The 22,031-nt window shown below is 41.4% G+C and overlaps 2 protein-coding genes across 4 annotated transcripts; both read left to right on the forward strand.

Annotated features, from left to right (window-relative positions):
• Positions 1-4,322: 4,322 nt before the first annotated feature.
• On the forward strand, positions 4,323-14,717 carry LOC133857354 (RNA polymerase II transcriptional coactivator KIWI). 3 transcript variants are annotated; one of them, XR_009898327.1, is made up of 6 exons: positions 4,323-4,602; positions 4,693-4,798; positions 6,036-6,493; positions 6,588-6,758; positions 14,253-14,275; positions 14,354-14,717. XR_009898327.1 is itself a non-coding variant. In XM_062292594.1 (4 exons), the coding sequence occupies exons 1-4, from the start codon at positions 4,462-4,464 to the stop codon at positions 14,411-14,413; spliced, it is 330 nt and encodes a 109-aa protein (XP_062148578.1). In that variant the 5' UTR covers positions 4,349-4,461; the 3' UTR covers positions 14,414-14,717. The 3 variants fall into 3 exon arrangements, 2 of the variants coding, with proteins under 2 accessions (XP_062148578.1, XP_062148577.1); XM_062292594.1 differs by lacking the exons at positions 6,036-6,493; positions 6,588-6,758 and having other exon boundaries at positions 4,349-4,602; XM_062292593.1 differs by lacking the exons at positions 4,323-4,602; positions 4,693-4,798 and having other exon boundaries at positions 6,154-6,493.
• An 850-nt stretch (positions 14,718-15,567) lies between these two features.
• On the forward strand, positions 15,568-18,430 carry LOC133857801 (pentatricopeptide repeat-containing protein At4g20740). The gene has a single exon (XM_062293148.1). The coding sequence runs from the start codon at positions 15,659-15,661 to the stop codon at positions 17,831-17,833; it is 2,175 nt and encodes a 724-aa protein (XP_062149132.1). The 5' UTR covers positions 15,568-15,658; the 3' UTR covers positions 17,834-18,430.
• The last annotated feature ends 3,601 nt before the right edge of the window (positions 18,431-22,031 follow it).

Consider the following 22,031-nt stretch of genomic DNA (forward strand, 5'->3'; position numbering starts at 1 on the left):
ATGTTTTATTGAAGGAGGCAGAGGATTTACTCGCGGTTGCGCATCACTTCCTCCACGGCCTCAACTTGGGTAGTCCCAGGTATGTGGTTGAGCAACCGGGGTGAGGGCACCCTATAGACGGCCTCGAAAGGGGTCATGTGGGTTGAGGAGTGTCAAGTCGTATTATACCAATACTCGGCCCATGGGAGCCATGTTGTTCAGTGCTTAGGGCTATCTTGGTTGAAGCACCTCAGGTAGTTCTCAAGGCACTTATTGACTATCTCAGTCTGCCCATCTGTTTGTGGGTGTTAGCTGGTGCTTAGCTTTAGGGTAGTGCCTTGTAGCTGAAAAGTTCACCCTAGAACAGGCTAGTGAAAGTCGGATCCCGATTCGATATGATAGATTGAGGCATCCCATGTAACTTGAAGATGTTGGAGATGAACACTTGAGCCACAGTGGCTGCAGAATAGGGGTGAGAGAGGGAGACAAAGTGACTGTACTTAGACAGTCTATCAACTACCACAAAGATGACTGAGTGACCCTTAGAGATAGGGAGCCCTTCCACGAAATCCATGGACATGTCAGTCCAAATTCAGGTAGGGATGGGGGGAGGCTGCAGTAGCCCTGTTGGGGAGGTGTTTTCGTGTTTGTTCTGCTGGCACACTGCACATTCCCAAATAAACCTCTTGATGTCTGCTCTCATGCCCTTCCAGTAGAAGTCATGTTTGGCCCTACGCAAAGTTTTTTCATAACCCGCGTGTCCAGCCATCGGATCACTATGCGCAAAGAGTAGGACTTCGGCCTTGAGTTGGGATGATTGCCCGAGAAGGATCTTGTGTTTATACAAGAGAAGATTATCCCGAAGGGAGTACTTCCGGGTATCTAATTCATTCTTGTGCCATTTCCTCAATAAGTGTTTGAGCTTTTTATCCTGCTGGTATTGCTGTAACGCCCCGCTTTTACAAAAAGCATAAGTGAAATTTTTTGAATTTTCACGTGACATTACTAACTCATTAGAGTTAAATGCTGGCAACGGAATATATATAAGTGAAATACAGACTTGGGAATTAAGTAACACTTCAAAGCTTCTACTGAAATATCTCAAGATAGATATAATTAGTAAGTCATCATAGTCATACAAAGATAGTAGTCATGCTTCACAAGGCACATATAGTAATACAAACCAAGATAACTAGAGTTGCATAACAGCATAAATATAAATATCGTCTATAGGACTGAGTTAGTGAACTACATCATGGTAGTTCCCAAAAAGGGAGGTGGTCTAGCCTCAAATACTAGTGTCAAGATCCACCTAAATGTATGGATAGTCCTGATATTCTTCTTCTTCATAACCTGATTTGACACATAATACAGAAAGAAAACAACAATACAAAAATACTAAAGTGAGTCCACTGTTTTCAATAATGATATGATTACTAATTTATTTAAGTAAATGCAACACAATGCAATAATATCAAGTAATGATAGTTTTATATACACAATCTTATTATAAAATAAATCATGAGCTTCTTGCATTCAATCATATAGAGATGTAACTCTAACACATAGATTCAAGGAAACGTAATTCCATTTAACAGAGTCTAGGAGACATAACTCCTGTCTAACGTGTTATAGGAGATGTAACTCCCGTTTAACAGATGATAGGAGATATAACTCTCGTTTAGCAAGTTTTAATGAGACGTCACTCCTCTAACAATTTATTATATTTTTGGCACAGGCAGACGTCACTCCCTATTTCGTAGGCAGACGTAACTCCCTACTCTTTTATTTATTAATATCTTTGGCTTAGGCAGACGTAACTCCCCGATTCGTTGACGAACGTCACTCCCAACTTTGCTACAATTAAATTCATTAATTAAATAACAAAATATGTAAAATCCGCATGCGCAAATAATTAAATAAAACATAAATCATAACATTATGGGAATTCAGCGTCACCCTCAGTGAGTAAGAAATACTCACAGTTATTTCTTGCTTTTGACAATATTCACACAAGTGCTCACTGCAATACAATTTCGTACATGTGATAGCGTGTTAATAAGAATTTGCTAAGAAACCAATTTTACCACGTTTTTCACTTTCGACTTATAAATCACTTATCTCAATTTCTAATGTCGCTTAGATATTATAATGGTTTAATTATAATACCACATATTTCATGCGAGTATTATAATAGTATTTATACATAGTAACCAAAATACCTATTTTAGTTAAAATGACATTATAAAAACTTTAACATTAAAAAGCATATATATTTATTTTTATATCAAATAAACTTAATAAATACGTTAATATAATTAACGAGTTTTATACTTAAACACAAGTGTAATAAAATAACTTCGTACTTATTTTTTATTTTAACCGTATAAAATTGAGCAAAGTAACGACATTAATATAATAAATGCCCAAAATACTTAAAAGTATTTGGGCAGCGTTACGGCATTTTTGTAAAATAATGTATTTTTCACTCGGGCATCATAACGACGTATTTTTATATTTCAATACTCCGCTTGAAATACCCTATTTAAAACAGATCTTAAAAACGTTAGATACTTAAAATAATAAAAACTATAAAATCACCAAAACATTAAAAATAAAACTTTATTTAAAACTAAATATCATTTTCCTTATATTTTCTTATTTCTTTTATTCTTTTTCTCTTTTTCTTTTTCTTTTTCTTTCTTCTTCTTCTTCTTTCACAGTAGAGCCGAGAGAGAGACAGAGAGATAGAGAAGGAGAAAGATCTTGGGAGAGAGACTTACTCATGGGAGAGAGAGAGCTTCAGATTTTCTTCTACCTCTGTTGCTGAACCCAAAATTAAAAGAAAGAGAGATAGAATTTGAGAAAGATTGGGAGAGAAATTGAGAGAGTTTTGGGAGAGAATTGAGAGAAATGAGATGTGATGAAAGGAAAGGATTGGGTTCCTTATATAGTGAAATGGACGGCCAAGATTCCTCCAAAACGTTCGTATCCAACGGTTAGGAAGAAGATTTGGGAAGATTTGGTATTAAAAATCAGATTTTCGAAGATTTGGTGCATGAATCTGTTTCCTGCAGAAGTCGATCGATCGACACACTGTTCACCGTCGATCGATCGACTATTTTGGTGGATCGATCGACATGAATAGTACGTGGATCGATTGACAGTTTTGGTGGATCGATCGACATACTGTTTATTTGAATTTTCTTTTATTTAAAACTCTTTAATAAATTAGACCCATCATTATATTTCTAGTTAAATTACCTAATGGACTCAAATCAAAATTAATTGTCATTGGCATTAATTTGTAAATTGATATCAAATCAATATAATTAATTAATTATTCATTGATGGGAGGAACAATTGCGGTGTATACAAATTTTGAGGGTCCTTGACCTAGTCTATAAATAAAGAGCATGTGTACTCCATCAGTACGACATTTAGTAGCCATATGTTATAAGATACCTCTCAAAATTTATATTTTCCAACCTCTTTGAAGTTTTTTCCACTTCGCATGAGCAAAACAATGGCTAGAGGTATTTATTTAATTAATTATTCTGTTGATTATTTACATTGTTAAATTGCATTTAATTATATATTTCTAACACATAACTCCTCAGCATTAAATCATGGAGACTCATGACTCAATCCCACGGCTAGTGGTGGGGCTCGTGCTTTGTGTGCAACACCGTCGGCATGATGATAAAGTCTTTCAAAGGGAATTCGTTGGTCTAGTTCTTCGAGGCGTGTATGGATCGTGGCTCCCACATCATACTAGAGAGATGCAGCCATTGCGGTTGACAATGTGATTGTAGGGATGTAAACTTTGTTTGGTTGCTAAGAAAGTATTTCAGGCTAGTTTGGCAAACTATTTTCATTCTCCCTCTATTTATTTTCACTTTTTTCAAAAATATCAAATTAAAAACATTTTAACTTTTTTACACTTTTTATATCACATTAATAATTTATTATTATTATTCAAATAAAAAAATTCACTACAAAACAAAACTTTTTTCACTTTTCTATAAAACATTATCAAATTTTATATCACATCAATCACTATTTATTACTATTCAAATAAATATTCCACAATACAATTACTTACCAAACAAACTCGAACATTTTCTGAGAAATTGTTTTGTCTCGTATCTCTCTCTTTTCTCACTCGAGCTTGAGCCGAGTCGAGCTGTTCGAGTACTTGACTCGACTCAAAATAATATTTTTAGCGAATTCGAGCTCAAGCTAGGGTGTTTATTTAGCAAGCCGAGCTCAAACAAGAATTTTTAAATTCGGCTCAACCTCTGCTCGGTTAGAGCATCTCTTAAACGTGTCAGTCACGAAATGACCAAATCCGACTCGCCTCAGTTGATTACACCCCTATTCGTAGGTTTTATTTTGTCGTTGCTTTTCCGCCGTTTATAATAATCATATCATATTTTCTCACACAGAGAGAGAGAGAGAGAGAGAGAGAAAGAAGAAGAAATGTCGGGGTTTAGGGGAAAGAGAAAGGAGGAGGTGGAGTACGCGTCGGAAGGCGACACTGAAGGCCACGCGCCTCCGAGGAAGAAGACCTCCAAGAAAGACTCTTCCGATGACTCCACCGACGACATAGTCGTCTGCGAGGTTCCTCCCTCTCTGTCGATATATATTATATGAGTGTGGATTTCTAGGGTTTGTAATAAAAATGGTTGTTTGGGTTTTTGTGTATGGTAGATATCGAAGAATAGGAGAGTGACGGTGAGGAGCTGGCAAGGGAAGGTTGTGGTCGACATTCGCGAGTTTTACGTTAAAGATGGAAAACAACTGCCTGGCAAAAAAGGTCCCTGTTCTTCTCTCTTTCTCTCTCTCTCTCTCTCGGACTTTTTTGGCGTAATGCTTAAAGTTTGCTGCATTGTATATCTGTTGCCTTTTGCTTTTGTTACATTTGGTTGTTCAAAAGGCGGTCTTCATTAGGATTGACTAATTACTCGAGATATTTCTATAGTTTAATTTCCAGTTTGGGTTCTTTCGTAGGGTTTGAAATTCCTTTTTTGTCATGGGTTTGGGTTAATTGGAATTAAACCACTAATTTTTTGGGGTGGTGGAGATTAGGTTATTGTATGAGTAATCACGTTGCAGTTTTGAGACTTAAACTGTGTATGAAGTCATCATTAATTTAAAAATGTGATTTTTGAGGATTTACCCTACTTTGAAAGGAGAATATATACGTTCAAAGCATTAATTTGTGTATGATTACAGAAGAATTTGAAAATAGGAAGTGTTATGTTAATATTTAAGTAACAACAGGGAGAATTCCCGGTGCGGGATAAGCGCTGTCTGGGAATTTTTACTACTTTCTGTAATGAGAAATTTAATATTGGGTACTCAATTGTTTACATATGCTGAAGCTTGACATGTAGGAGGAAGTGAGACTCAAAAGAGTAGGCAAGCCTGGACAGGCTTTTGGTTATATGGAGGCAAAATACATAAGGATAGGATAAAGGGTGTTTCGGAGGATTTTTTTTTTTTTTTTGGGGGGGGGTTGGGTGGGTGGGTGAGGAGTTGTGTTAAATTTGGTATGTCTCACTTGTTCTGCATTATTATTACAGTAGTCGTTGGCTATCTCATGTACTTAGACCTTTCTTGCTTCACAGGGTATGCATTATTTGATTTTCGTTTAGTAGCAATAATTTTTCTCACAAGCAAATTATCAATTTTTGGCTCTCTAGTTTTAACAAACTTTTTTCTTTATAAGTAAGAAACTAATTTCATTAAAAAAGCGTAAGGCGCCCCTTGGTAAGTTTTAGGGGTAATTACTTTTTCCCCCATGAACTACCGGCCATTATCAACATACTATCACAAATTGACACTTCGACCGTAAGAGAGCATTCAACTATCATTTCCGTACCTTTACCCCCCCTTTCCGTCAGTCAGCATTGTCAAATCGGATGGTCAACCCATCACGTGCGCCTCACATGCAATTTTATTGATTTTTCTTCCTCTTTTACCCTCACTTTCAAGTTGAAGCTATATCACCTCAGTCTCTCTCATCCAATCTTTCTTTCACACACATACAGTCAACTCAGCCAACTTGAACTCGATCCTCACCTCCCTAGTCAACTCAGCCATGTTCACCTCCTACAACATCTTCACCACCATCGGCTTCGACCAACAGGATACTGGCTAGATGAAGGGATTGTTTGCAAGAGAAGGTTGCCCAATTAAGAAACGAACAGGAGGCATGCCCAACTGAGGGAAGTCGCACTCAGCCATGATGGTGGCAGCGCCGTAATCAACTTGTGGGGTTATGCAAGCCAGGTGGAACTGCATGGATGCCGGCCGGTGCATTTTGACGTGGAAAATGGGGGTCTTGAGGTTTTTTGTTTCCTCCTATATTTTCTAATTTTCTTGAGAGAAGTTGAAGTTAGAAAGAGATGACGAGCATGACAAGAATGTCGGTGGGATACAGATTCCAACCAGGTTAGCGACATCGCTGAAGTTGATGTTTGCAAGTGGGAGCTGTGGGACTTACCCAGTACGTTTACTTTTACTTCATCCATTCATATAGTGTCTATGTGTAAAATGGGAGTATGCTATTGTGATGAACGCTCTTGTGCATGGTTGTGTAGGGTTATCAGCAATCAAGTCAGATGACCCAGAATGGTTCTTTTGTCCCCGGGATTTCAAGTACCCCAACAGTAACCGGACGAACAGAGCGACCGAGTCCGGGTAGTGGAAAGCCACTGAGAGCTACAACCACCGGGCTGCGAGAAACACGTTCCAATTCAACGATGCTCTCGGTAATTAATTAATTTTTTTTTTTTAACATTTTTATAATTTTCATTTTGACTTGGGATGTTTGGTTGATTTATCTTGTGGGTGTTTTTGGTTGTTTGTTTAGTAGTTTTCAAGTATAAGAAAGGGTCGAAATGCACCGGCTTTGGCCATTGGCTCAGATTTGTTGGGGGGGTGGGGGGAGAAAACAATTGACTGCCCAAAGTTGAGAAGAGGATATAGATGTAATGTGAAGTACTTACAGAAGTACTGCCAATACCACGCTTGGATATATGAAAGGTAGATTTATCAAGAAAGGCCCTTGGTATGGATCTTCTAAGAGTGGGACGCGTTATTTTGCGGTTGAAAGAACAAGAAAAGCAGGGATTCTGTCTAGAAAAAGGTGCTTCACTCCCTGGTTCACGAGCATGGAAGCATACTGTTTGCAAGCATTATTACTCGATATTACATATTAGGTCTAAATGAACCATTTGTTTTTTTTTTTTCTTTTCCAAAGCCTACATACAGGCCCAATCACTACATATATAAATTGATAATAAGAAAAATAAAGGGTCGTGTGAAATGAACGAGAGCCATCATCCCCTCGACGGTCGTGGCCTCAAGACTACAGAGAGGTTGTGTGAGTGGGGGATTGTTTGTGAATGGGACGAAAAATGGAATGGATAGGGCGGGCAAACCACATGGGAGGGATTCCGAGAAAGCTGGTGTTAATGGTGGTGGGTGTGTTCGCCAAGGCTGTGGCCACTCTTCTCAACTCTACCTTCGTCCACAACGCTGATACCCTCATTCGCCTTGTCCGATCCCGACCGCCTGGGGTCCCCCTCCTCACTTTCAGCAATCACATGTCCACGTATGCCTCCTCCTCTCTTCTTAGTCATGAAGTGGGAATAGAATGCCCTGTGGGCTTGGCTGCAGAAGCCCTGGTGGATAGATAAAAATAACTAACTGTCACTTGGAACGGAACTGGTTGCTTATTTACTTTTAGTAAGACCACTTTGGTAAGCAAAATTCTATTATTATTATATAGGCATGGTTGCTTACAAGACAAAAGCTAGCTTCTAGATGTTCTTTTCCTGAATATGTAGAGGAAGCAACCTTCTGGTCTTCTCTCACATTCAGGAGATGTGGGAGAAGAGAGACATGGCAGAGGAGTTAGTTGTTATCCTCCTTTGTTTTAGGCTCGATAAACAGAGCATAATAGAGGAGCACCATTGAATCTCCAATTGGATAACAAGGACTGTGAAAACCAACCAATGCATTGAACAACGCCCAAGTGGTTATACACATGTTTCAGGTACTTTCTTCTCTCTTCTTCTCTTAGATTTTCTGCAAAATGTGGGTCCATGAGCACCGCTAAAGCCTAGCACAAACCCAACATGTAAGTTGGATCATTTTCTATAATATTACCATCTTGTAAACTCACTTGAGACAATGATTAATGTTGATGACGGTGGATACAAAGGTCGGGAGAGCTCCGTGTCAACACCAGCGTCAATTGGACAGAGTTCGTCGACCAGCCTCTGGCAGTTCTCGTAGGAGCTCCAGGCCAAGCTGGTACGATGGTTCTTGTGGAGCCAGGGCCACACGTCGCCTACTCCGTTGGCCTTGGCAGTGGCTGTGAATGGTGCCATCATGGCGCTGGAGGCTTGTGCTCGGTGGCGGGAACTAGCTCAGCTTGATCGTAATCGGTCCGACGCTCATAAAGTTCTTGGTGTTTTCTGATTTATCAGCACAAAAATCGTGTGTGTGTGAGTATAAAATTGCATGTGAGCAAGTGATGGGTTGACCGCCCGATTTAACGACGCTGATTGACGGAAGGGGGGTAAAGGTATAGAAATGGTAGTTGAATACTCTCTTATGGTCGATGTGTCAGTTCGTGATGGCATGTTGATAATGACTGGTAGTTCATGGGAGAAAAATGTAATTACCCCCCAGTTTTAACAAACTTAAAAGTAATAACTTGGTTTTATTAAAAGCGTCAGGCGCCCCTTAGTACACCAGCAGTATACAAGAGAAAACGCAAAGCTGGAAAACGAAAAAAAAACAGCCCAAAAAAAGAAAGAAAGAAACCCACCACACAAACCCACAGGAACCTAAGCCTACAAGCACAAAGAACCCCAATCCAACCCACAAGGAACACAAGAAACCCACCCAAAGACCCACAGGAACCTACACCCTAAAACACAACACCCGCAGCCCACAAGCAACCCACAAACTACAAAACCTGAGCCTTTCCTCTCCTACTCCTAGAATGCACACTCGCAACGTCGTAGTTTATGGAGCTCTTTAGATTCTGCAATTCTCTCCTTCCTTTAATCTTATACCGCTTCCCCATACTACCCCGATGAAAATCTTCCTCAATGGCATCCAACAAAGCCAGGGCAGAATCTTCATCCTCAGCACCATCCGACTCCCACTCCAAGTGTAAGTCGGGAGGAAAAACGCCCAAGGGGTGAGGAGAATCACCTTCCTCTCCCTGATCCCACAAAACAATCTCCCCTGATGGGCTAAACCCTACCGGCCACTCCTGAGATTGGATCAAACCATTCGTATTGGGAGTCTCACCCTTGTCAATGGTCAACGATTTGCAGCCGTTCAAGGGGGAGGGAACTCTCGGGAGCAAGAACCCGCGCCGAAGACCCACTCCCCCACTTGGCATCGGTAGGTTTTTAACCACAGTCCCAACCAAAGCCTGAGAAGATGTACCCAAACACTGCGTCATCGGCGACCTCAAAGCTGTCATTGCCTCATCAATCAAGGAAATATCCAACTTACTAGCTTTGGCCTTCGATTTCCGTTGATACCTCATGACCGATTGGGTTTCGGACGGGTAAATGGGAGCCCCACTATCCGCCATCACCGGAAGAGACAAGTGAATCCTTTCTCCCAACGCAGCCGCCCCCAAAGAGGGACCTACAAATCCTTTAGAGTCCGAACCCAACCCCCCAAGCAGACACGGGGTTGAGTCACAAACTAACACATCCGACCGCAGGTTGGGCTTCGCCGCCCACTCTGAGGCGAACGGATCTTCAACCACCGCCGTGCTCAAGCTAGGACTTGCGCCGGAGAACTCGCCAGTATCCGACAACCCTCCACCCATGCCAGTCGTCGTCTTCACCTACGACCTAGACCCATCTTGCCGGGCCAAAGCAGAATGAGCGAAGAAAACCGGATTCTCCACCAGAGAAGAACCCCCCATCAACGACGAGCCTGACTTGAACACCGGAAGAGTAGAAGACGACCCGTCCAACACTTCCGGCGCCGAAGAACCCAATCCTGACATTTCAGAGTCCAACCCCGCTTCGTTGAGTCCACAAACCTTATCCGGGAAAGACCTCTTAGCCTTCTTGGGGTTGGGCTTAAGGCCCAACTTCCTAGAACCATCCCTACAGCGAGGCCTTCTAAGCACAGCAGATGAGAACCTGCACCGGCCCAATTTCAGCCCAACAGAAGAAATCCTGTTCCAGCCCACGTTAGACCCACTCACCCAATCCAGCCATACACCGACCTGCTCGAGGATCTTTCTGCAGAATGAGACATCGCAGTCCCTTGTTCTGCACTCTCTACCTTTTCGAACATTGGAGCCATCGACACAAAGGTCTTTCTTTACCCACCGGATCAAAATGGTTTCTCTCCCAGGCGGAACAGTCCACCGCCGGCCGGACTATTGCGCAAGACTGCTCCTTTATCGGGAATTGCTCCTCCTCGCACCAGGCCACCTCCTCCTGCGAGACCAGAATCCGGCCACCAAAAGCATAGATGGTTGGCAGCGAGCGAACCGCCTCTGCGAAAGACAGTGGACCCGCTGCATTTCCCATACAATCCCCCACCTTCTTCCCCCTTGCCTTCTCCTCCGGCGAGGAAACACCGAACCCGCACCCTACCGAAGAACCAAGAACTTCTATAGCCTTATGCAACTCACTAATAAACTTGAGCCAACCCCAACCACCCCGCCCCTCAGGAATACGAAGGAATCCTCTCTGAACGCCCACCCCATAGACCGCTACCTCCACAAACCGGCCATTAATGTTACCTCCAATACGAACTATCGTCACCTTCGCCCCCTCCCTGAAAGATTTGACAAAATCAGACAGACCATGACCACCCATCAACACCTCCATAGTCGAAACCAGCCATTTGATGCACTGGTTACTGGAGAGTACCGCACCGGAATAAAATTTCCGCTTTTCTTCCACCCTTAGCACTGACGCTCATTCAATAACTGAGAAAGCAAACGCTTTTGCCTCCACCAGAAATCGTCTATCCATCCCTCAACTTCTCACCATGTCCAAGCTCCCGGAAAGAGAACCAATTTTCTCTCGGTGTCTTTGAGAATTGTACGTCCGTCGACGCGAGAGAGAGAGAGAGAGAGAGAGAGAGAGAGAGAGTGACTGACTGACCACTCCTCTTAACAAAATTGATTGAATGCTTGTTCTCGGAGGCTTCTATGCCGGTTAATTCTCTTGAAATGATTCCTCGTCCATATGTGCGGAGTGTACTTAACAAATTTCTTCCTCAAAAGGTGTCTGTTATGGTTGCAGCAGCTAATGCTGCCTCCAAATCAAACTTTGTTCCTCCATGCGCTAAAAACACTATAAAGGAGTAAAGTGTAAATGGAGGATGGAGGGATGCTTATAACCATGGGACCTTACTATATACGTGAAAGGTCTAATTACCTTAGGGGATCAATTGATCTTCTTCTTTTTCTTTTTCTTTTTTTCTTTTCTTTTCTTTTCTTTTCTTCCTTCTTTCTTTCTTTCTTTCTCTCTCTCTCTCTCTCTCTCTCTCTCTCTCTCTCTCTCTCTCTTTCTTTTTTTTTTTTTTTGTTTCAATGTGGTTAGAGATGCCCTATTTTCATGTGTCATTAATAACGGTTTTAGAATTTAAAAACATCTCATTAGTAGATCTCTTATTCCCATAAATGATCCTCCTCATGGCTTCCTCTTCCATCTCAACATTACGGATCTGGTTAGTCTCATTGTTCTCTTGGCACCAATTCTTTTTGTGTTTAAAAACCTCTCTTATACTACTTACCATTAAGAAAAGAAAATTAAAAATTAAAAACAGTAAAAATTTACAAAAACCCTGAAAACTTGTCTTGTATCAGATCTATCATACAGTCTTACTTGCAATCAAGCTTACCAGAGTTCATATTAGAGTATGTGGAATTTTCAGTACCTATATCTATTAATCATTTCACGGCATCTTCCAACTCTAGCATCATTTTGGAGGCAAATGTTACTGATTATGATCAATATGGTGTTAATCTTTATCGTTCTTAGGACACTAATACCTTTATTACAAACTTCCCTTTGAGACTTCAATCCTATAAAAGCATAAAACTAGTTTTGAATTGCATGCATCTAGTTGGCAAGCAGTGGTCCAGTGTTTCTGTGTTGGCTTCCTCCAGTTAGACTCAGTAATTTTTTTGATGAGTAGTTAGACTCAGTAATTGGAAATCATTGTGTTTATTTCAGGAACTTCATTGCTGGTATATTTAGAGAAAAGTCCAATGGTGACATTTTTTAGAATTAGGATGCTCTTTATGATTTTGTTGCAGTTATTGTTTTGAGGTTGCTCTTTGATTAAGTGAAGTCAAGTGGTGGCTTCTCTTCATCTTTTCTTGAGTTTTCGCATTTTTGCAATTTTAGACCTTAGCTAGCTGTATTTTTCTTTTGATCTTCTTACATTCTTCTATTGTACTTCCACAGTAGAAGAATGTAAGAAGATGTACAATAGAAGAGACATCTTCTATAATGGTGTAATTCAGTGGGATGTTCTCTTTACGTGTCAAATTCAGGATTGGGAGATGGATATGGTCCTTTCTTTCTTCGATCGTCTATACTCCATTTCGGCTCGACATGGAGAGGGCGACAGGTTAGTGTGGAATCCCTCTAAAAAAAGTTTATTTGAGGTGAGATCCTTCTATGAAGAGCTTATTAGGAAAGATGACCCATCTTTTCCCTGGAAGAATATATGGCGTGTTAAGGCTCCAACAAGGGTGGCTTTATTCGTTTGGTCAGCTGCTTTGGCCAAAATATTGACGCATGATAACTTGCGTAAGAGAAATGTTATAGTGATTGAGTGGTGTTGTTTGTGTAAGAAGAGTGGGGAGTCTATTGATCATTTGTTGCTTCACTGCGAAATCACCCAGGATCTTTGGAGCTACATTTTTATTTATTTGGGGTAAAGTGGGTTATGCCATGATCGGTGTTGGAGTTGTTGCATAGTTGGGGGCCAGCGATAGGGTGTGGTCGTACTAAAGAAGCTTGGCGGTTAGCTCCTCTGTGCTTATTGTGGTGTATTTGGAGGGAGCGGAATGCGCGGCTTTTTGAAGATGTAGAGACATCTATGGTGGAGCTACGGAAGCGGGTGCTCAATATGTTATATATTTGGATAGCGTCCCATCATAGTTTGAATGTTTTTACTTGTGTAGACTTTTTAAAATTATTCTCTGTTCGGCCCTTTTAGGGGTTCTTATGTATACTTCCCGTGTATAAGAGTTGCGCCCCTCTGCATTTTTTTTTTTTTTTTTTTTTTATTTTTTTTTATTTTTATAAATTGCAATTACTTATCCCAAAAAAAAAAAAATTCTTCTATTGTACTTCCTATATGAAAGGGTTGTGCCTTCTTTTAGTTAGTTTTATTACTCTTCACAAAAGAAAAAGAAAAAGAAAAAAAGGCTCCGTCACAGTTCATTAGGGCTTGAAACATTCTTAGGCCTTTTTTCTGATGACCTGAACCAGTTCATGACAAAGAGTCACGGAGCTTGTTAGTAGCAGATCTTGATCGAGATTCGAGGGTTCCTTTTTTGTTGTTTACTTGTATAGTGGATTGTGATCTGTGTTTTTTGCGTATGTTGGGCCAGTTTTTCACGCTCCTAGAGCCATGTATTCATGAAATTTAGTCAAGAAATGAAACCACACTATTTTTACTTTTCTCAAATTGTTGCTTACTTGGTTAGCATCTTTGAAGTGCCTTTTTTTGGGATAGCCTAAATAAAGTTTAAGATTGCTTGTTAAGCAAGAAAAAAGAAATATTTGGAGGTAAAAGGTTAGCATCTTTGAAGTGCCTTTTTTTGGGATAGCCTAAATAAAGTTTAAGATTGCTTGTTAAGCAAGAAAAAAGAAATATTTGGAGGTAAAAGACTGACACTTTTATGCAATGTGGTCTAGCTCTAGCTCAAGCTCAAACGTGATCTACTGTTTCCACAATACTATACTAGGTAGAGCTTTCCATAAGTACGAGGTAGAGGATATAGTCATGCGGTCAAAACTCAGTGGTGAATTCGGTACTTTCCAATAGAAAAAAAGAAAAAGAAAAAAAGAGAGAAGAGTTTGGAACACTTTGTCGAACGCATTCAGTAGTAGTACACATTGTCCTTTCATATGGGTCTGGTACATTATGTCTTTTGGGCAAGTTGGGAGTTGTGTTGAGTAGGTTTGTGCTTTTCTTTAAAAAACCATGACCTGCATTGACATTCTTTTACTTGTTTTCAGGTATCTCACTTACCATGGAGCAGGTGTGTATTTCAATCATTTTGTTTTGGTTGGTGGTCAGTGAAGGCAATATATACTTATAATACTATTTTCTTATGCAGTGGAATGTACTCCGGGATCATGTTGAAGAAATTGAGAAGGCGGTTAATGAGAACTCTTAGGGGGGGTTTGTTGTTGATATTAGTAGAGAAAATAGGAGCGCCTGTAGGCGTCTTTTGTTGTTGTTGAGCAGAAAGTTGGATTAAAAGTAATGATGATGTTTTGTGAGATGATAACTGGGTTGAGGTTACTGACTTTATGATTGGAGAAATGGAAGTGAATCCCTGACTAATGTTTGTAATTACTGACGAATAGTTTATCTATGTTTTAATGACCGAAGAACTAAGCAGTCTCTTACAAGTAGTCTCGAGTAAGAGGTCCAAAACACTAGGAAGTTAAATGGAATCGCTGATAATACTTCCTACTTTTGGTTTTGTGTTGCCTTTTCATTTGGCTTAGCTTTTTGGTGATGACTCCAATTTTCATATTCGTAAATTTGTTTATCTGTTTTGAATGCACAAAAACAAAAACAATTGTTATATAATATGATATGGCAGTGAAAATCAGTTTTAAAATTAATTAAACTTTGCAAAAATGAAATAAAATTAAGAAGTAATTTTTGATGCTACGTCGTGTTAATCTTAATAGGAATGTGGCCTTCTGGGCATTATTGCAACAACCCAACTTGGGTCATCAATTCCATACTTTGACCCAAGCACCACAAATTAAATTATACCTCTTCATCTACATTCTACAACCCTGCCATTCAATTATACCTTCTCTTCATCTACGATCTACAGAAGAGTAACGTGTTCTGTAGAGACATCTCTTTCTTCTTTTTTTGTTCTTTTTTTTTTTTTTTTTTTTTTTTTTTCTTTTTTTTAATATTATTAAAAAAGTATGTAAGAAATACATACTATTAAAAAATATATTTATTTTTTACATGCTAAAGAACACCCGACATGTTTAAAAAAATAAACAATGATGACGTGACAGTAAAAATTAACTATTATTATTATTATTATTATTATTATTATTATTATTGTTATTATTAATTTTTACAAGTAACATTACATTGTCAAATTATACTATTATTATTATTATTATATTTTACAAATTACATCGCATCATCAACTTCTATAATAATCTATAGCAAATATGCTCAATAACATTGCCTAACAAATAATAAAGACCAATTTTTCTCCAACTCAGTCTTCTTGTCTCATTTTATTTATTATTGACGTGAAAGATGAGCGCTATTTAATTTATGAAGGATGACTCGAAGAGCAAAGGGGGGAAGGAAGTGAATGAGAAGCAGAAGGTTTAATTAAAAATAGTAAGCAAAGGGAGCAACAACAAAGCAAGAAATGCCCCCTCAGTCCCCAGCCCCCAAACCCCACAAGAAGTTGTACTTCTTCAACGGCCACCGCAAGCCCTCCCAGAACCGCCCCTCCGTCCGCGGTGGCCTCTTCTCCAACCGTCTCTCCCTCACCCAACCCCAATCCCATCCCCATCCCCATCCCCATCCCCAATCCCAACCGTTCCATCTTCAGAACTGGGACACACATACCCAATCCCCACCGTCCACTCCCCCTTGCCCTCACCACAACTTCTTCTCCTCCTCCCTCCGCCTCTCCCCCATCGCCCGCTTCATCGCCGACTCCTTCCGCAAGCACGACAACCGCTGGGGCCCGGCCGTCGTCGCTGATCTCAACAAGCTCCGCCGCGTCACTCCCACTCTCGTCGCCGAGCTGCTCAAAGTCCAAACCGACCCTGCCCTCGCCTCCAAGTTCTTCCACTGGGCGGGCAAGCAGAAAGGCTACAAGCATGATTTCGCTTCCTACAACGCCTTCGCCTATTGTTTGAACCGTACCAATCGCTTTCGCGCCGCAGATCAACTGCCCGAGCTAATGGAATCTCAGGGAAAGCCGCCCACCGAGAAGCAATTTGAAATCTTGATCAGAATGCACTCCGATGCCAATAGGGGTCTTAGGGTTTACTACATTTACGAGAAAATGAAGAAGTTTGGGATCAAACCCAGGGTTTTTCTTTCCAATAGAATTATCGATGCGTTGGTCAAAACCGGTCATGTAGATTTGGCGTTGTCGGTTTATGAGGACTTGAGGGACGATGGGTTGGTCGAAGAGAGCGTCACTTTCATGATTTTGATAAAAGGGTTGTGTAAAGTGGGTCGAATCGACGAAATGCTGGAGGTGTTGGGGAGAATGAGGACCAATTTGTGTAAGCCGGACGTGTTCGCGTACACGGCGATGGTGAGGGTTTTGGTTTCACAGGGGAATTTGGATGCCTGTTTGACGATTTGGGAGGAAATGGTGAGGGACAATGTGGAGCCGGACGTGATAGCTTATGCAACGTTGGTTACGGGGTTGTGTAAAGGTGGGAGGGTGGAGAGAGGATATGAGTTTTTCGAGGAGATGAAGGAGAAGGGCTGTTTGATCGATAGAGTGATATATCGGTCGCTGGTTGAGGCATTTGTGGCGGACGGGAAGATAGGGTTGGCTTGTGGCTTGTTGAAGGATCTGGTAGATTCTGGGTATAGGGCTGACTTGGGGATCTATAATTCGCTTATTGAAGGTTTGTGTGGTGTGAAGCAGGTGGATAAGGCTCACAAGCTCTTTCAGGTCACCTTTCAGGAGGGTCTTGAGCCGGACTTTGTGACTGTGAATCCCATCTTGGTGGGCTATGCTGAGATGAGAAGGATGGATGACTTTTGCAAGTTGATCACCCAAATGCAGAGATTAGGATTTTCTGTCATTGATGATCTTTCCAAATTCTTTGCCTTTCTGGTTGGGAAGGAGGAGAGGACAAGGATGGCTGTACTAGTGTTTGAAGACTTGAAACGAAGAGGTTATTGTAGCGTTTCTATATACAATATTCTTATGGGGGCTCTTCACAAGAATGGGGAGGTGAAAAAGGCGTTGTCACTCTTTGATGAAATGAAGGGATCGACTTTTGAACCTGACTCATCGACTTATAGTATTGCAATTGACTGTTTGGTTGAGGTTGATGATATTAAAGAGGCATGTGCGTGTTATAATAAGATCATAGAGATGTCATCCATTCCTTCTGTTGCTGCTTATCGTGCTCTTGCTAAAGGGCTCTGCAAAAGTGGCGACATTGATGCAGCTATGATGCTTGTTCGTGGCTGCTTAGCCAATGTTACTAGTGGACCTATGGAGTTTAAGTATACTCTTAACATTTTCCATGCATGCAAATCAGGTGATGCCGAGAAGGTGGTTGAGGTACTGAATGAAATGATGCAGCAGGGATGTCCTCCAGATGATGTTATATACTCTGCTATCATTTCTGGCATGTGTAAGCATGGGACAATGGAGGAGGCAAGGAAGGTTTTTTCGAATTTGAGAGAGCGCAAGCTTTTAACAGAAGCCAGTATGATTGTGTATGATGAAATACTAATTCAACATATGAAGAAGAAGACTGCGGACTTGGTGGTGTCCGGATTGAAGTTTTTTGGTCTAGAGTCCAAGTTGAAAGCAAAGGGCTGTACACTGCTGTCTTGAAAATATGCAGTCACCCTGTTGTGTGACATTGGAACTGATTGCCATCTAGAATTAAATTTCTAACAATACCTTCTTCCCAAGATTAGAATTGTTCCTTAGGAAAGGGATAGACCCGTCTTTTATACTCCTCTGCATGCGGGCGGCATTACAGCGAGTTAGGGAGAAGAGAAAGATGGATTACGCATCACTGCATCAGAAGCCGACTCTGGTCCCCTAGAAGATCTCCAACCAGGACTCCTCCGACAAGTTAAGGAGAAGAGAAAGCTGGAGTACGCATCAGAAGCTTACTCTGGTGGCTTTCCTCCATGCCCCTAGAAGATCTCCAACCAGGACTCTCCTTGGACAACAACGTTGTTTGAAAGGTCTCTCTTTCTGTCACCATGTGTATGAATGGCTATTAAAGTTTTTGGTGTTCGCCCCCTCTTGGGGGGTGGAAGTGGGGCTATGGTTAGTAGGATACTTATCCAAGAAAAAAATATGGAAAATTTGTAAGGCAAGTGAGTACTTGGAACAAGTGCTATTGGGAACAAATTTGAAGGGATACAAGCCTTAAGATTTCAGAAACTGTTGGAAACCTACATAAAAATTTGTTTTGTATGGACAACTTCTCTTTTTTCCTGTAAATTGATCACTATCTTTCTTCTTCTTCTTCTTCTTCTTCTTCTTCTTTTTTTTTTTTTTTTTTTTTTTTTTTTTTTTTTAACTTTTTAATTTTTAATTTTTTTTTTCCTAAGTAATAAAATTTTATAAAATGAGCGTAAGATACTTTTAAGTACACAGGTAGTATATAAGAGAACAACCAAATCAACCCAAAAAATAAAGAGACCCAAGCGAACCTACGAGACCCTAAAAATCCAAAAAACCAAAAGACCTAAGGCTCACGAGAGGCACTCAACACTACATCATGTAAGCCTTGCATTTTCAACACTAGGAGGTTGCATAATCATTGCCGTAATTAATGGAGCTTTTCAAATTCAACACCTCTCTCATTCCTTTGGTCTTTTGGCGCTCAATCATTGTTTTCGGGTAAAACTCTTATTTGCTTACACTGGCATCCAAGATAGCCAAAAGCGTAACGTCATCCTCTTTACCATCCGCTGCCCAATCCTCCCAAGGGAAAAGGGGGTACACCATCCTCCCAATCCCAGACCTCATTATCCTGATCCCAAAAACAACATTCCTTGACGGACCAAAACTTATCGGCCACTTCTAAGACTGGATCAGACTGTTCACCCTGAGGTCTTCAACCTTATCAACGGTTGGAGTGACGCAACTACCCAAAAAAGGAGCCCCTGGGCCTCCTACTGCATTGTCTTCCTTTACAACCAGAGTTAACGACGATGCGACTGATACTTTAGGCGAAGCTTGCCCGTCAAGACTTGGGTTGAAAAATCCCCTATGTAAGAAACCTTCTTGCCAGAAAAGTTTTCTTAGAAGCAACCTTCACAGGAGCTGCCTCGTCAATAACCTTTAACTCCGTACTCTGTAGAAGTTTAGACTCCTTAGAGCACTAGCAGCAGATACTCAACCATTTTCCCTAATTTAGGAAAAATTTAGGGAACCAAACCACTTTTTGATTCCCTATAAAAAAACACCCCACAATAGATTCCCTTCATTTTCCCTATATCAATTAAATATTATTTTTTACTCTTATTTTATTTTATTTTATTTTATTTTTTTTTAATTCATTTATTTTCTTCTCTTGCTCTCTCGTCTTCTCCGAATCTCCGGTATCTTCCGTTTCTCCTTCTGAATCCAAAAGCATAAAATGGATGAAATCCAATAGTCACTGTCGTCGATCGCAGTGCAGGCCGTGGATGAAATCCAATAATCACTATCGTCGGCGTCTCTCTCCAGTGATGAGCAGCAGAGCGGCAACAGGGCCAACTCGACCATCTGGATCACCTTGGCTCGGCCTGAGGACGAATTCTGCAACATCCTCCTCAACCACACCTCTCCGATCGAGCCAAACTCCACCGCCACTTCCGCCGATCCCAGTTCCTCCAGTCTCTCCTCTACTGGCACTCCCTTTGCAAAGCTCGACGACCTCGACGATGACCATCTGAGCGAGGAAGATGAGTTGCATCGGAAGAAATATGAGTGGAAGATGAGAAAGTGATTACATTGGAACGTGAAGGAGAGAGGAGAGAAAGAGCTGTTTTTTTTTTTTTTATTATTAAAATATATGATTGGGAAGCATCGTACCTTCCCAAGGGTAGTTCCCTAAAGTAGGGTAACTGCTGTGGCTTGATTTTTTGTGACTTTTTTTAAATTTTCCCTATTTTAAGGAATAGAACTACTTATAGAGCATCTGCTACTATTGCTCTTAGGGTTCAAGGATTCCCCCGACTCTGGTGCAAGAGAAATGCCTGAGAGAGGAAAATGAGTAATCACACCGGCAGTATTAACCCTCATCACCTCTACAAAATCAACAAATAGCCCCTCATCCAAATGCATTGCTTGACCTTCCCTAGCCTTCCTATAATACTGCTCGAACGACTTTGAAACCAACGCCTCTGGAATAGAGAGACGTAGCCTCTCTCCAAACTCAGCTGCCCCTGAATGAATGACACCAAAATCAACAAACTCAAAAACAGAGCTTCCCGGATCCGGAGAAGACCTTGCATCCTTGAGAGAATCTTCGAAAGACATCGAAGATAGCACCTCCAGAGAAGCTGGATCTTGCGCAAGCAGCACATTGGAGCTGGACTGAGAAACGGAAAAGACAGAGTACACCGGGTTGAACCCATCTTGAACAGTGGAGTCCAACACCTTTGACCCTAACTCTCCTACCTAACCCGAAGAACAGCGCCCAGATCCTTCGGCCTGCTGAGAAGATCTGAAAAGAAGGTTAAAACCGTTACTCAACGACTTGTAAAAAGGTTTGTGCTGGAGTATGGGCTTCATGCTAACAGCCTTGGCCCTAAAGCCTTTGGGCTTGGAACTCGACCCAGATACGCAACCCATAAATCCTCTAACCCGATCCAGCTCAAATCGGCGCAGCCCTAAAAGCATCTTCACCAAGCGAATGATGAAACTACCCTTCGTCTCTATCGTCTTCTTCGCTACGCCGTTGGAAGTAGCTGCCAACGAACTAGGGAACCCAAGTTCATATTCGTCGCAGCACAACGCTGTTCGCATCTCCTCACCTCCATTCGCCAACACAGTCGGACACAGATCGACAGGAGTCACAGACAACATCTCTATCTTCTGCTTTGCTGCGACGCTGTAGATGGCCGTCTATGATCCGAAGACCCCTAGATCGAGCGAAGTCATGAACACTGGCTTAAACCCCACAGACTTCTCATCATCTCTGTCTACCGAACGAAGCACAACCACGTAGGAATGACCGGACAAAACATCTCCTTTTTGTTTCCCCACCATGAAAAGCTCCTCAGAAACCAGCGACCACTCCTTTGCTTTGAGAAAAGCCAACAACTGACGCAGCTCACCCACTATCCGAGACCAACCCGGACTCTCACGGCCTTCAGGGAGCCAAATAGCCCCTTTTCGGCCACCCTCAGCGTAGGCAACCACCTCTAGGTAACGGCCGGCCTTGTTCCCACCCTCTCGGACCATCAAAGCTTTCACATCCTCTCGAAAATATTTGACGAAGTCCTTCCTCAATGGATCTTTCAAAGCCTCCTCTGCTGTGGCCATCAACTATGCACGCTGCCTTATTTGTAAAGCCTCAAAAAGAAATACCACGGAGACATACCCGCGTCACCAATTAATTAGTCTTATTGTTCCTTGACACCTCGTGTTTATAGAACCACTCTTGTAAAAACATCCAACTCTAGGCCAAATCTGTTGCGAGAGCTGCTAGTTGCATTCAATTTGGTGTCAGGAAAGTACCCAGCTTCATTCTTTCTTATGGCATGTTACTACATCCAATATGAAAGCCTCCAATCCTGTAGAGAGCAGATTTCGAATTGCACAGTGCTCGAGTACTTATATATTGCTTCCTCTAATTGGACTTGGTAATAGGAACTTCACTGCTGGGATATGCAGGGAGTGGTGTAAACTGACTCCAGTCATGCCAGGAGTATTCCTTCATCAAAAACTCTGTTAAGGCGGCAATATTAGTTCATCACAAACTCAATTAAGGCTTCAAGCAATGAAGCCTGGTGTTTTCCTTTTGACATGAGCCGGTGCTATGCCATCCTACAATTATACCTTGCTTTTGATGAACACTTTG

Source organism: Alnus glutinosa, chromosome 14 (assembly GCF_958979055.1).
Source record: "Alnus glutinosa chromosome 14, dhAlnGlut1.1, whole genome shotgun sequence".
NCBI lineage: Eukaryota > Viridiplantae > Streptophyta > Magnoliopsida > Fagales > Betulaceae > Alnus > Alnus glutinosa.